This window comes from Belonocnema kinseyi, chromosome 5 (assembly GCF_010883055.1).
Source record: "Belonocnema kinseyi isolate 2016_QV_RU_SX_M_011 chromosome 5, B_treatae_v1, whole genome shotgun sequence".
Classification (NCBI taxonomy): domain Eukaryota; kingdom Metazoa; phylum Arthropoda; class Insecta; order Hymenoptera; family Cynipidae; genus Belonocnema; species Belonocnema kinseyi.
Window position 1 is genome coordinate 36,084,196 of NC_046661.1, and position 13,386 is coordinate 36,097,581.

Consider the following 13,386-nt stretch of genomic DNA (forward strand, 5'->3'; position numbering starts at 1 on the left):
AAAATGAGAGTTTGGTGTACCGTATTTATAAGATAAAACTAATGTGATCCTAGCTTGAATAATTGTAGTATTATGGTTGCAAGAGATAATCAAATCAAATTACATCAATTACATCAATTACATGCGAGGCGGCTACGTTTTCTTTTTTAGTATAATAGCGCTCCTTTTACTCGGTGCAAGGAGCCTCCGCCAGTTCGAATGAGTTTTTCTTCAAAAACGGGCGCGCCGTTCATCCAAACGAAGCGTGCCGCTACACTAGCCTTGTGGCGGCTCTTCGCGCTCGGTCGTAGAAAAGCGGCTTTCCGACATTTCTTTGCGATTTACTGACAGACAGCATCCATTAAAACTATTAATTTCCAATTATTGAAACTTAAAATTGATCAACCATTGAAAGGTTTTCAAACAATTAAATACTTTAAATTGTGCAATTCCAAGAAATTACAATTGCAAATGTAAAGTATTCAACCTGATGAAATTATTCAGGTTTTAAATTTGAAATTCTAAGAGAACGGCGAGTAAAAGTGCCAAAAGTGAATCGCAACAATTTTAAAGAATTTCAAATAAAAAAAAACGTATCACCTAACTCGTAACTTTTTTCTCCCATATTACCTGCATGCTGAACCATTTCTTTCTCCTTCTCGGTAATCCCTGTCCACGTAAAGCTCTCCCAGGTACTCAAAATTGGAAGGTCTTTGAAGGATAGAGAGCTTTATGTGGTAGATACGACCTTGGCCCCTTTCAGTCTCTAATATGTATTCTTCTATAAGTTGCGGCATGCAGTCTTTCGTTTCCCGCGGACGCTCGTATTGCTTCGCATATCTGGAACATGAATACAAATTTTTCCATTACTTACCAAAAAGATTCGAAAAACCTTGAATGTGCAGGTATTTAAATTTCATATTTTCCAGGCGTGCTATAAAATCCTGGACTTTTTAAAAAACTTTTCCGACAAAAATGTTTGAACAATGTAATTAATAGTCACTAAATTTGGAAGAAACCGAGTTCGGAAAAACAATAAATTTTTATATTTTTTGAAGTTTAAAATTTAAAAGATTTTTCACGCAAACCGATTAATTATAATCGAAATTATTTACATGAAATATTGTTTACCTTAAGACCTCGATTGGTGTGCTCGGTGCGAAAAGAGGAGGATTGGCAAGACAAGGCGTTGGGCAGGCAGAGGTTGTTGGTGCTCCTCTTTTGGATTTCAATTTCTGCATTAGATCCTGTATCGTAAATCCTTCAGGCTGAGACAACTGTTCCAATTTCCTTTTGCGATTCACAGTTACCTATTATATGAACAAAGTATTTAGAATGAATAAAGCAAATAAAAAAAAATTACCAATCATTGTATGAAACTAATTTGTCAATTTCGACGTATGCAAGCAACTAGGTAGCATTTATATAGGAATTTTGAAGCTTCTTGTGTTTAACACCAGGGTTGAATATTTGAACAGGGGTACCGAAATAGACAATAGAACTTTAAAATTAAAATATAGTTGTCATTTTTGTCGAACCTGAGAAAACTTTTTGGCTTGGCGCATTAATTGATGATCGGTTAGAAGGGCTTTGGATTGTTGAATCCGTGTAGTTGCCAGACTGGGAATAGGATTTGGATCCAAACAAAGAGGACCCTGGGTAGCTGCCACTAGGTGCGATTCGAGCATCAGTCTCTCCTCATGACTCCATTCGCCGTTGCTTGTCAGAGTCGAAACGTCTGAGAGGACGCTCTGAGATACATATAACATTTCTATTTCAAGGAAATTGAATTTGCAATTTGGAAGGGGTTAAAACCCAATTTGAGGAGTAATCGAGAAAACGAGATAAATTCATTTCTTGACAAAATTGAGATGATTATTTCTGTACGTTCACTCCATAAATAGGTAGAAATTGCTACAAGTGTAAACACTTATTAAAATTAAAATATTTTCGATGCTTTTCTTCTAATATATAAATTTCCAAAACTTAAGATTTTCATATTGAAAATGAAAATATAGTAAAAAAGCATGAAGTTCTCTTCTGATTTATTATTTAAACAAGAAATTGTAAATTTATATCATAACATTGATAATCCGCGAAATATGCCTTAATTGAATCAAAAATAATAATAAATTGTTGCTTTGCGTTTAATACATTTGATAGCCTGAACAATGATGATAGTACATTATAAATTTAATTTTGATCAATAGATTTCATGCCACAATATATCCGTGAATTTTCATCAATTATCTTCAGTGGATTAAACACTTTTTTCGCTTATTCCTCATTTAATGATGCGCTTAAGTCGTCTAAAAACCTCTGATGGCAAACTATGGTTTTGTTACCGGAAACTCATGGAGTCCGAATGATACTATTCTTGCTATACACTATACCACCAGAAACATAATTTTATGTGGTCTATTTTATTCCATTTTTTAGTTATCCGAAAAAACAGCTTGAGCAAATAAAAATTGTTTCAACAATAGAAATTGGTTCAACATTAGAAGGAATGTATCAAAATTATGTAATTATTCAACAAAAAGTAGCATAGGATACCAATTTAAAAAAAGTGGACATCTCTGGCTCAATTCTTAGAAACGTTGAAAATAAACAATAATTAATGGTTTAAATAATTACATAACGTTTTCAGAAAAAATTAATACTCCAAACAATGACAAATATTGTATTCAATCAGAAAATATGATTTTTTTTTACATTTTTTGGGAATGAAGATTTGTTTGAAAAATTTACATTTGTTTAAACAATTAGAAATTGTTTGAACAGTCATGGCAAATATTAAAATTGTCCATTAGTAATTATTTGTATGAAAAAGATGACGGAAATTGCTAAACAGTAACAATAATACGTAAAAATTGAGTTTTTTTATTTTTGGGTCATATTTGGGGCGATGTGGTGAGGGTGGGTTGGAAATGAAAGTTATTAGTATGGTTTTATTTCATAGAAACTCCTCTTAAATCCCTAAAAAACTTGGTACGTTTCGATGAAACCCAGGAATGTCAGTTCAATTTTTCGAAAAATTCAAAATTTCCCCATGTTAATTAAATGGGATTTGAAAGTGTCCAGTGACACGTGTCAATATTCGAATTTCGAAAAAAATTACGGATTTTCTTTCTCCGGAAATGGAATTTTTTTTTGGTGGGAGTGCCTTGCCGTGAAGCTCGAAAAGCGTTTTTTGGACCACCCTAATATATATTTTTTTTTACTGAAATATTAATACGGCGCCATTCATTCTACAGGATATGTCTCCTGGACAAAGTTGACGTTATTCATGACTTTGGCCAACCCAAAAAAGTGTTTTATATTGTTGGTATTTTCAGTACCTGAGTAGTGGGCTTGAGTAACACATGATGGATATCAGGTTTGGTGTGATGTTTGCGATAATCCCGAACTTCGGCGATGATGCAGCCGTCGTAGAACAAGTGAGAGTGACTCGATTCCAGTTGTTCAGCCAACATCGCCGGGAGCTGGCCATTGTCAATACAAGAAAGGAACTCTCCTTGTTCGTAACCCATCAGTTGAGTTTCGGATAGCAGAGCATTTTTGTCGTACCGACTTCCCTTATCGCTGGAAATCAACATTTGATTGTAAAGGGTATCGAAAAATAAGTTGCTAAAACTTATCAGCTGTCATTGTTAAACTCTTTTCGATAATCGAATAAGACTAATATTTTTTCAAAGAAAAATTATAGAGGTTTGAAATGACTATAACATAGTTCAAATAAATGGTTTTACATGAGTTTATTGGACTTAAATATTTTTAAAAAATGAAAAATTTGGTGATAGTTAGTTACAAGCAGCTTTTGCAAATTGAATGTTTCGCTCAAGCGAGTTGTTAGAAGGAGCTTTTAACTGTTTTCGTAACAGAACTGATTTAGGCCCAAAATGTATGGTGCTTTCTTATTTTAAAATATCCATCACTAACCTTCATGATTATGTCAAAAACCTTAATCATTTCTCTTTTGAAAAACTATTTGTCCTATTGAATTAAATTCCTGCTTTTCAAAATGAGCCTATTAGTTTTCACAACATCATTTAGATCCACATACGCAGTTACATTATTTTTATAGTTAGTGTAGATTTTAACTACTTTAAAATGAGGTAATTTGAAATTTGTATGACTACATATTCAACGATTTCAAACTGAAGCATTCGAAATTGTAAAACTTTTCATTGATGTTACGCGCATGTAACGGCGCAAGTATTAAAAAGATTCGAGTAACTGGTAGCAGAAACTTTTGTTATTTTACCTACTCAAAACAAAACTGAAAATCAAAGCATTTGAAGTGCAATTCTTCTGAATTAAAAGCATTAAAAATAAAAAATCGGCAATTTGAATAGGGGGAAGAAGGAACGTTTGGCACAGCAGTATGTTTCGTTAACGTCAATTTTTAAACACATTAAATGAAGAATAAAATTTTCTTTACTGGTCAAACATGTTTCGATGAAGTCTAGCGATCACTATACATAAATGTTCATTTCTTTCATACTGAAAGCCATTAAAACTTAATAATTTTTCATTTTGATTATTTAGAATTATACAATACTTATGCAGGAACATTAAAAACTGTACATTATTAAATTTGTAACGTTAGAGGTTGAGCGACTTACAAATTAACAGCTTCAAATTCAAGGTTTCAAAACTAAAGAATGTCTAATTTTTGGTCTTACTAAATCTTTTAAAAACAAGAAACTTAAAACTAAATTCTAAATTCGGAACCTTTTCTACATTACACGTTTAAAACTTAAAGCTTCCGTAATTTAAAAAAAATAGAATCACAGAAAAAATGATAATGGCATATGTGAACGTCCGCAAAGAAAGGGAACTAACTCCAAAGAAACAGATTTTTAGTTTTTCACACCAATACCTAATAATATTAAGTGAATGGATATGTTGAATAATTTTTACTGTGGAGAGTTGAAAATTAACATACCAAACTTCGTTAGAAACTGAATAATTTTTTTATTCCAATTGTCAAATTAATACTGGTACTTTATAATAAAATTATTTAAAGTGGGATTATTTCAGTTTACGGCATTTAAGATTAATAATACATAGTTAAGTTGTGCCTTATACTTTTTAAAATTAAATCATTTCAATGTTAATTAAAACATAAAATCATAAGAAATAGAACAATTAAAATTGTAACATTCAAGATTGAAAATTTAGCACATTGAAAATTTAATAATTCACAATTAAACAAATTATACGACTATCAATTAAGGCTTTCGATTTATTGAATATAGTTCCGTTTTTAAATTAAAAAATTTTAAATGATTCATGTTTAAAAAAACTATACGTGGGCGTACACATGAAAACGGCCCTTATGACAGATTCTACTTTAGGCGAGTTGATGATGATTGTGTACTTGTATCATCAATTGCGCACCTACACCAGTAATCCTCAACAATCAACCTACACTTTATGGTAGTGGCAATAAATAATAGTTTAAAGCAAATTAAACACTAAGGCGTTTGTTATAGAAAATTGAAAGGGGAGGGAGGTTGCACCACCCAGTTCCTGGTTTAATTACGCACCCATAAAGCAACTCTAGACAATCAATCCGCACCTGATAATCAAGAACATAAATCGTGGGTTGGACTGAGGATAATTTCCCACCCACCCACAAATGTTTCATCCACTGAACCCACACTTTATGGCCATCACCTTAGAGTGTGATGAAACCGAAGCATGAGAACTAATTCAGCAGTAGTAGAGTTCTCAATCTGTGTACTAGGGAGTACTAGGGAGTTGGTTATAGGAAATTGTGTGTATAAGGGGGGGGGGGTGCAAAGTACACTTAGAGCATGGCGCTCGGTGAGAACAAGAAATGGTGAGTTTGGGTGAGGTACGTGTAACCCGTAAGAACTTGAGGTGGCTCTTTATACACTTGAATTTCACTAGATGAATAAAAGTGTCATAATAAAAATAAAGCACAGTCCAAAGTAGGAATGTTTGAGGATAATATTTCACGTGTCCAATTTTCTTTTCACAGGAACGTGCAGGAATGTCTAACTTAAAGAAAATTTTGCAAAAATTCCTCAGAATTTTTCTAATAAATTCTAGCGGATTTGAAAGAAGGACAGTTTCTCTTTCACCGCCTCTGATTAATAAAAATGTAATATTAATACATCACAGCCTGACAAATTATTATTTTTGAAGAGAATACGTCAAATAAGTTAGAAAATAAAAAGTGTCAGTAACGTAGGAATCTGGTCACGTGATTCACTCGTCATATGGGCTTAAACGATCGCTTTAAGTCAGACAGCCAGTTAATATTACTCGACATCAACAGAATGTCGTCAACGTAAACTGCTACAATCAACACATCGGATTCATGGTTTTCAATGTAGATACAGACGTCTGCATTTAGTGGTTTCAATCCGAAGATTCGCAGTTCATTGTCGAGTTTCTTATACGACTATCGCCCAGCCTGTTTCAAGCCATAAAGAGCCTTTTTTATTAAACACACTTTGTTTCCTTCTTGGATCATCTTCAGCATTTCCGAAGCAGTTCTCTCCAGGTTGAACTTTATTGCAGTAACTTTTTTTTTATGACTAGTCCAGGCAGCATCTCTTCTAACAATTCTGGAACCTCCATAAAAATGTCTTCTTCGATATCCCCATTGAAGAAAGCTGTTGTTACGTCGAATTTATGATCAATCAGATTATTCTCAACAGCAAGAGCCATTAACCCTCCTCACTTACATGGGGTCAAAATGACACTAACATCAACTTCAGATTAAAATTTGAATAGAAGCGCATTTGCATTAGGGCCTGTGCTGATATCTAGTAAGAGTTTAAGGTCTCTACTATACGTTCAACATGCTACCGTTGAGCCTAAGTGCCTCTGCTGCTTTTGTAGTTAAATGAACAAATTGTTGATAATTTTTAGGGTAATTCTGACCCCATATAAGTATAGTGCTCAAAATCCATTAGGGTAAAGATTTTAGTTTTGTGTTTTTTGTACTTAAATAATCATGATAAGCGTAACTAAGCCGAACATACATATACCAATTTTTTTTAACCTACAATTTGATATTTTAAACATTTTCCCTCACAATATCATGTCCATCATGCTAACGTCCAATGTGTGCAAACCATCACGATTCATGATGCCTTGAATGTGTAGGCAAAGAGTAAAAATACAATTATTTTAGTTTTTAATTTATTATACTGATCTTTTAGATAAAAAAATGGTAACTTGATTCGAAAGACTTGTACATGAATAAAAATAGATCAAAATATTGAATTTTTTATTGGACGCTTATTTTTTTTCTAAATATACCTCCCATACGATATTCAAAATAATTATACTTTTTGAATCAGACTTACCTGTACGATTTTTTTTATTGATACACGATATTAGAAGAGTACCATAAACAAATTTCAGCTATAAATAATAAAAAATTTGGTAGTTATACATTTTTTAATAAAAAATTAATTTTTTTTATCACTTAAATTTTGAGAATTGTTGTATACGCCACCAAATAATTTTCATTTAAAAACACAATCAGAACCTAATTTCTATATATTAAATAGCGTCTGCGAAGTTTTTCAAGTATGACAGCTGACGTTTCAAAGTCAGCTGAGGTCAATATGACCCCATGTGAGTAATGTTTCATTTTTCAGAGTTATAAGTGATGAGGGTCTACCAGGTTTTTCCGTTCTAATAATCTATGGCCTTCCAGACCTTCTTCTTTCTTCTTGATAATCTAGGTTGCGGATATCAACGACAGCTTCTTCTCGGATGTTCTGCTCAAATCCACGGAACTCTTCATCAGTGTCATAATCGTTGTTCTCTTGATGACGAGATTGATTGTCGACTCTCTGTTGGTGTATATTCTATTTCCACCAACTTTTCTTTTCAGCAGGTTTGTTGCAATGTTTCTTCTCTAAACTATCTGCAGAAAAAAACTCATCGTATTTCTGCTTTGGAAGAAAGGCATTCACAAGATCAATATCTCTTGTTGTTTCGACTTTCCTTTCGCCTGTCAACCAAACTCCATAACCTTTGGATTCTTGAGAGAAACCTAGAAGAACACACTTACGTGCACAAAGTTGTAATTTTTCTTTTTCTTGGTGTACGGTTCTTTCGTTCAGGCACACAATTTTGTTGCGGAGTATGTGAACAGTGAATCTTCTGGCAATACCGCACTTTTCAAGATGTTGACCTAATGCCCGGTTTCGATACTCCGTGCCGTTATCAGACTTAGGCATTTTATTTATCTTCCAGTCTGATTTTCTACCATTGCTTGGTAGCTCTTGAAGGCTTCCGAAAGCTCATCTTTACTTTTAAGGAATTTTAAAACACACCACTGTAACGCATCATCAACGAATGTTTCGAAATATTATGCTTTACGTATGGATTCCGTGCGTATTTGTCCGCATAAGTAAGCGTGCACCAAGTCAAGCAACTCCGTTTTTCGTGGAGAGCTCTCTGGAAAAGGGTTTTGCGTAAGCTTCCCCATTACACATGTTTCACATATTCCGAGTTTTTCGTTTTCACTGAATTAGATTCCTTGCGCTTTCATTAAATTCTTGACATATTTTTCGTTAAGATGTCCTAGCCTTCGGTGCCATAATTTTAAATTTCGAAAATTATAACTATAAGACACAACACTCGCAAGTTCCGACGTTTTATGTAAATAACATAACATAAATAACATAAATTCTATCCGCGAACAGTTTTCCAGCCCGTCGGTGAAGTAGTCGAAACAGATGGGTTCAAGACCGGCCGTCGAAAATAAGAGCGAGGGCGTGTAGTGGAAGGATCATGGATCCCCCGAATGATCTACAGATGACATCCCTACAGCTATTGGTTGGAAATGTGTCCCAAAAATAAGAGAGATTAGGCTACTTTAATAGAATTAATTAAAAAAGAACGTAGCAGAAGGGACGGGGATCCACGCCAATTTCTGGAAGATTTATATTAACCTCGAAGATCCCCACGGGACCTGGAAAAGGGGTAAGGGTTTGAACAACATTATTTCTGTCACCAGTCACAGGGGTGCCCCACCCCACATGGCCTGGAAAAGAGGTAGTGGTTTGACCTACATAATTTCTGTGAGCAGTTACAGGGTGCCTTCCCGCCCGTCAAGGGACATTGAAAAGGGGCAGGGTTTTGTCCAACACTATTTCTTTGACCAGTCAAAGGGGTACGTTCCCGCCCCCACGGGACTTAGAAAAGGGGTAAGAGTTTGAACAAAATTATTTCTATGGCCAGTCACAGAGGTGCCTTCCCGCCCCCCCCCCCCCCCCCAGACCTAGAAAAGGGGTACTGCTTTGACCGACTTTATTTCTTTGACCAGTCACATAGGTGACTTCCCGGCCACACGGGAAATGAAAAAAGGGTAGGGGTTTCACCAACTTTATTTCTTTGACCAGTCACAGGGGTGTCTCCCCTCACTGGACCTGGAAAACTGGAAAGGGGTAGGGGTTTGACAAAATGATTTCTGGGACCAGCCACAGGGGTGCCTTTCCGCCCCACGGGACCTGGAAAAGAGGTACTGGTTTGATCAACTTTATTTCTTTGACCAATTACATAGGTGACTTCCTGCCACTACGGGAAATGGAAAAAGGGTAGGGGTTTCACCAACTTTATTTCTTTGACCAGTCACATGGGCGCCTCCTCCCACTGGACCTGGAAAAGGGGTAGGGGTTTAAACAATATTATTTCTTTGACCAGTCACAGGAGTGCCTTCCCGCCCCCTCTCCACGGGATCTGGGAAAGGGGTAGGAGTTTGACAAAATGATTTCTGTGACCAGCCACAGGGGTGCCTTTCCGCCCCCCAGGGGACCTGGAAAAGGGGTAGGGGTTTGACAAAATGATTTCTGTGACCAGCCGCAGGGGTGCCTTTCCGCCCCCACAGGACCTGGAAAAGGGGTAGGGGTTTGAAGAACATTATTTCTTTGACCAGTCACAAAGGTTTCTTTCCGCCCCCACGGAACCTGGGAAAGGGGTAGGGGGTTTGACCAACATTACTTGGGTAGCCAGTCACAGGGATGCCTTTCCGCTCCCCACGAGAAGCTGGAAATGGGTAGGAGGAAAAGGTAGGGATTTGACCAGCATTATTTCTGTAATTAATCTCAATGTCTAATAACTCTTGTCGCCACTTAGGGCCTGTTGCCACGGTAATCACGCGTGGAAAAAAAATGCTTGAAAAGAAAATTTGTATCTCGATTTTTTTTTACATGTATATCGATATATCATTCATTTTCTCGGAAACTGTCACTCGCAGAAAAAAATATTCGAAACAAAAAAATATGTACCTCAATGGAAGCTACAACTTTTGTAAAGAACATTTTGCGAAATTTTGCATATTGGCCTAGATAAACGCAACTATGAATTTTATCGTTTTTTTATGGTTTCACCATGAAGATGGCCTAGTCTCCAATTTTTACTATCAAATTCGTAATCAGCGCGTCAAAGTGTATAAGAATGCGGAGTTTAAATAAAATCGGAGAATTCAGCTATTCGGAACTGCACCCAATAAATCTTATAAAATGAAAACCCTCAAAATTAAATAGTTATCAATTTCACTTCTTTAAAGCGAAATTTTAATGTGATTAGTTAGATTTTTATCCACTAAATTTCTTAATTTAAACTGAAAACATTCGGAAATTGAACAATTTCAAACCTTCATGGTCCAACATTTGAATCTAATAGTTTGAATACAAAAGGAAATTTTAGTTTGATAATTTTATATTACGAGTATTTTTATATTTAAACATGCAGATTTTTTGTTATAAATTAAAATCGCACATCAACTTGGAAACTCAATCATTTTAACAATAGACCATTTATAATTTTACAGTTTATAATGATAAATTATACAAAAATTTAAGTTTTAATGGGAATATTAACCTATTTAACGGTTGAAAAGTGAATAATATTTTTGTATTGAAAGTTTTAAGAATAAAAACGTCTGGAATAATTGACACATGAATAATTTCAGATTTAAGAAGAAATGAAAAAGGAATAACTGTAGATTAAATTTATTGAAAATGCTCATGATTGAATAGCTGCAAAATGGATTATGAAAAACAAAACAATAGTCTAAAGTATAGCGATAACAGCAGCATTAACTTGAAACTATTGGAAAATACTTTCAAAGTTTAAGACAATATTTAAAAATAAAACATGCAACAAAACATATTTCCGATCATAGTCAGATGATATTCATATTCAGGCATATTTTAACTATAAAGCGTTTAAAATAGAAGAATGTAATGTTAAAAGCTGTTGAAATTGACCATAAGCATTTAAATGATTCGGAGAATGTCTAATTTCAATGTCATTTAATTTATTCCATTTTTTATGATTCTTTTTCTGAAACTGTAAGATTCTGATTGTCAAAAATAAAATGGTTTTTATTTCGAATTTTTAGTTTCGACTTGCTCAAATAATAAAATTTTCACGCTTAAATGCTTGAATTTGAATATTTAAATAACCGAGAATAAATAATAAATAAATTTAACAATTCGAGCTTGATTTTAAATGGAATCAGTGCAGGTCTCAAGTACCAAAATGACTTTAAAAAATATAATTCTTTTCTTTATGGTTAGAGAGGGATATTTGCGTTCAATTTCTTCAAATGCAATTTTCTCGAAATCCTAATTTTTCGAGTTTCAACTTTGAAGACGACATAAAGGTTCAATTTTCCACTTGAAGGCTTTAATTTTTTTTAGCAATATGAGGAAATAATTCATGGAAAAACTAAGCCCTATTCTGGGGGCCGTTCACATTTATGCATAATGTAATGTAAATACATAATATGTAAGGCATAAATTTACAAAATAATTTAATGTCAGTTTCTTTTCATTACTTGGCAAAAATTATATAGATCTTACCTATTTCTTACACCTAATGAGTATCCTTTGTTACTAGCGTAAAGATTAACAATTAGCGTATGCAGGCCTTCACGCTGCACCAGCCGTCCCAGGAGATCGCACTCATTTTGAAGATTTTTCTGCGATCAATTATATTAAAAATTGATTCTCTTGATAAATTTGAAAGCTAATTATGTTATAAAACAATTTAGAAATTATTTCAACGTTTGTTATTTTTACTTTTTAAGCAACTTTCAGCTAAAGTAGAATGGTAAATGCATATACACTCAACTACCGATATTAGACCCCTCGGTTTACGATATTTCTAGAAATGATGGTCTCCGCAGTTTTGTGATGAGAGGAGCCTTGGGGACGAAAAATAGATTATGCTCAGTTAACGTTGATAAATAGCTCGCGGGCCGCACTCTTCGCGCGTTAGTTTCATCGGGTTGTGTCATGTGTCCAAATCCAACAAAAATTATTTATGCGGTCATACCCGAAACCGGTCTCATATCGGGAATTGAATGTATGTATACAAACAATAAAAATAAATATTTAGACTGAACCAATTAGGAGCGAGGTATCAACAGACGTGCATACGTGAGCGGAAGTCTGAGACAGTGTTATTGGAACGAAGCGCGCACGACAGTTTATACAGCGCTCCTGATTGGTTCAGCTAAAATATTTTATAACTCAAAAACTAAAACTTCAACTGATTTTTGGAAAAGAAATTTTCTATTTTTGTTTTTAATTTTGATGCAGCTGCAAAATCCGGGTACTTGAGTATATATTTTTTTAATGAGATTTTATAAATTCCAAAACTAGTTAAAAATTGTAGAATAGAAATGCTTTTTTTACCAGAACTGAAGCCGGAGTTGCATGAGGAACTTTGGATAGCTCTTCGAAATACAGTCTAGTGAGTTTCGATTGGATAGTGTGTTTGGAATAGCTTTGCTCCTTCTTGTAAGCAGTTGATAGCTTTTCTGCCATTAAACATTGACTCTGAGAGTCCTTCCAGGTTCTAGAAACCTGGTTTATTAATTCCTGAAACATTATAAAGAAAAATATTCTCACAAATTTGTTTTCATAATTTAAAAAATGTCAAAAACAATCATTTGAAGTTTGGAAAATGGTCTATTAATGAAATAAAAAAACTTAAAGTTTGTAAATTTACAACAAAGAAATCTCCAAAATTCTTTTTAACAATAAGAACTCTCTTTTGGGAGTCAAAAGTACTCCCATAAAGTTTCCTAAAAAAAATCCTTCTGTCTTCGCACTTGCTGATTCGAACTATTTTTTCTGACAAATTTATATACCGAAAATTAATTTTATTGTCAAATAAAGAGAAATATATCACTTTTAAATATTTCCTTGTAACGCAGTTAATAAAAATTATTTTAATGTCAACATCCCTTATATATTATTTTACAACATATTCCAAATACATTTCCATTAATGTACTATACGAGGGTGGATTGATAAGTTTCCGGCCTGACCAAGAAAAACAACGTTTTTAAGAATTTTTTTTTTATTTCTCAACATAATCTCCTCCAAGGCT

The 13,386-nt window shown here is 34.1% G+C and overlaps 1 protein-coding gene across 3 annotated transcripts in view; it reads right to left on the minus strand.

The window, feature by feature from the left end:
* LOC117172960 (transcription factor SPT20 homolog) overlaps positions 1 to 13,386 on the minus strand; it is a 68,083-nt gene that overhangs the window by 39,643 nt on the left and 15,054 nt on the right. For all 3 annotated transcript variants that reach the window (XM_033361281.1, XM_033361280.1, XM_033361279.1), the window contains exons 3-8: positions 12,687 to 12,872; positions 11,850 to 11,968; positions 3,321 to 3,564; positions 1,518 to 1,730; positions 1,111 to 1,289; positions 610 to 819 (exon numbers count right to left, since the gene is read on the minus strand). In XM_033361281.1, the coding sequence (XP_033217172.1) occupies positions 610 to 819; positions 1,111 to 1,289; positions 1,518 to 1,730; positions 3,321 to 3,564; positions 11,850 to 11,968; positions 12,687 to 12,872 (1,151 nt within the window). The remainder of the gene's footprint in view (positions 1 to 609; positions 820 to 1,110; positions 1,290 to 1,517; positions 1,731 to 3,320; positions 3,565 to 11,849; positions 11,969 to 12,686; positions 12,873 to 13,386) is intronic.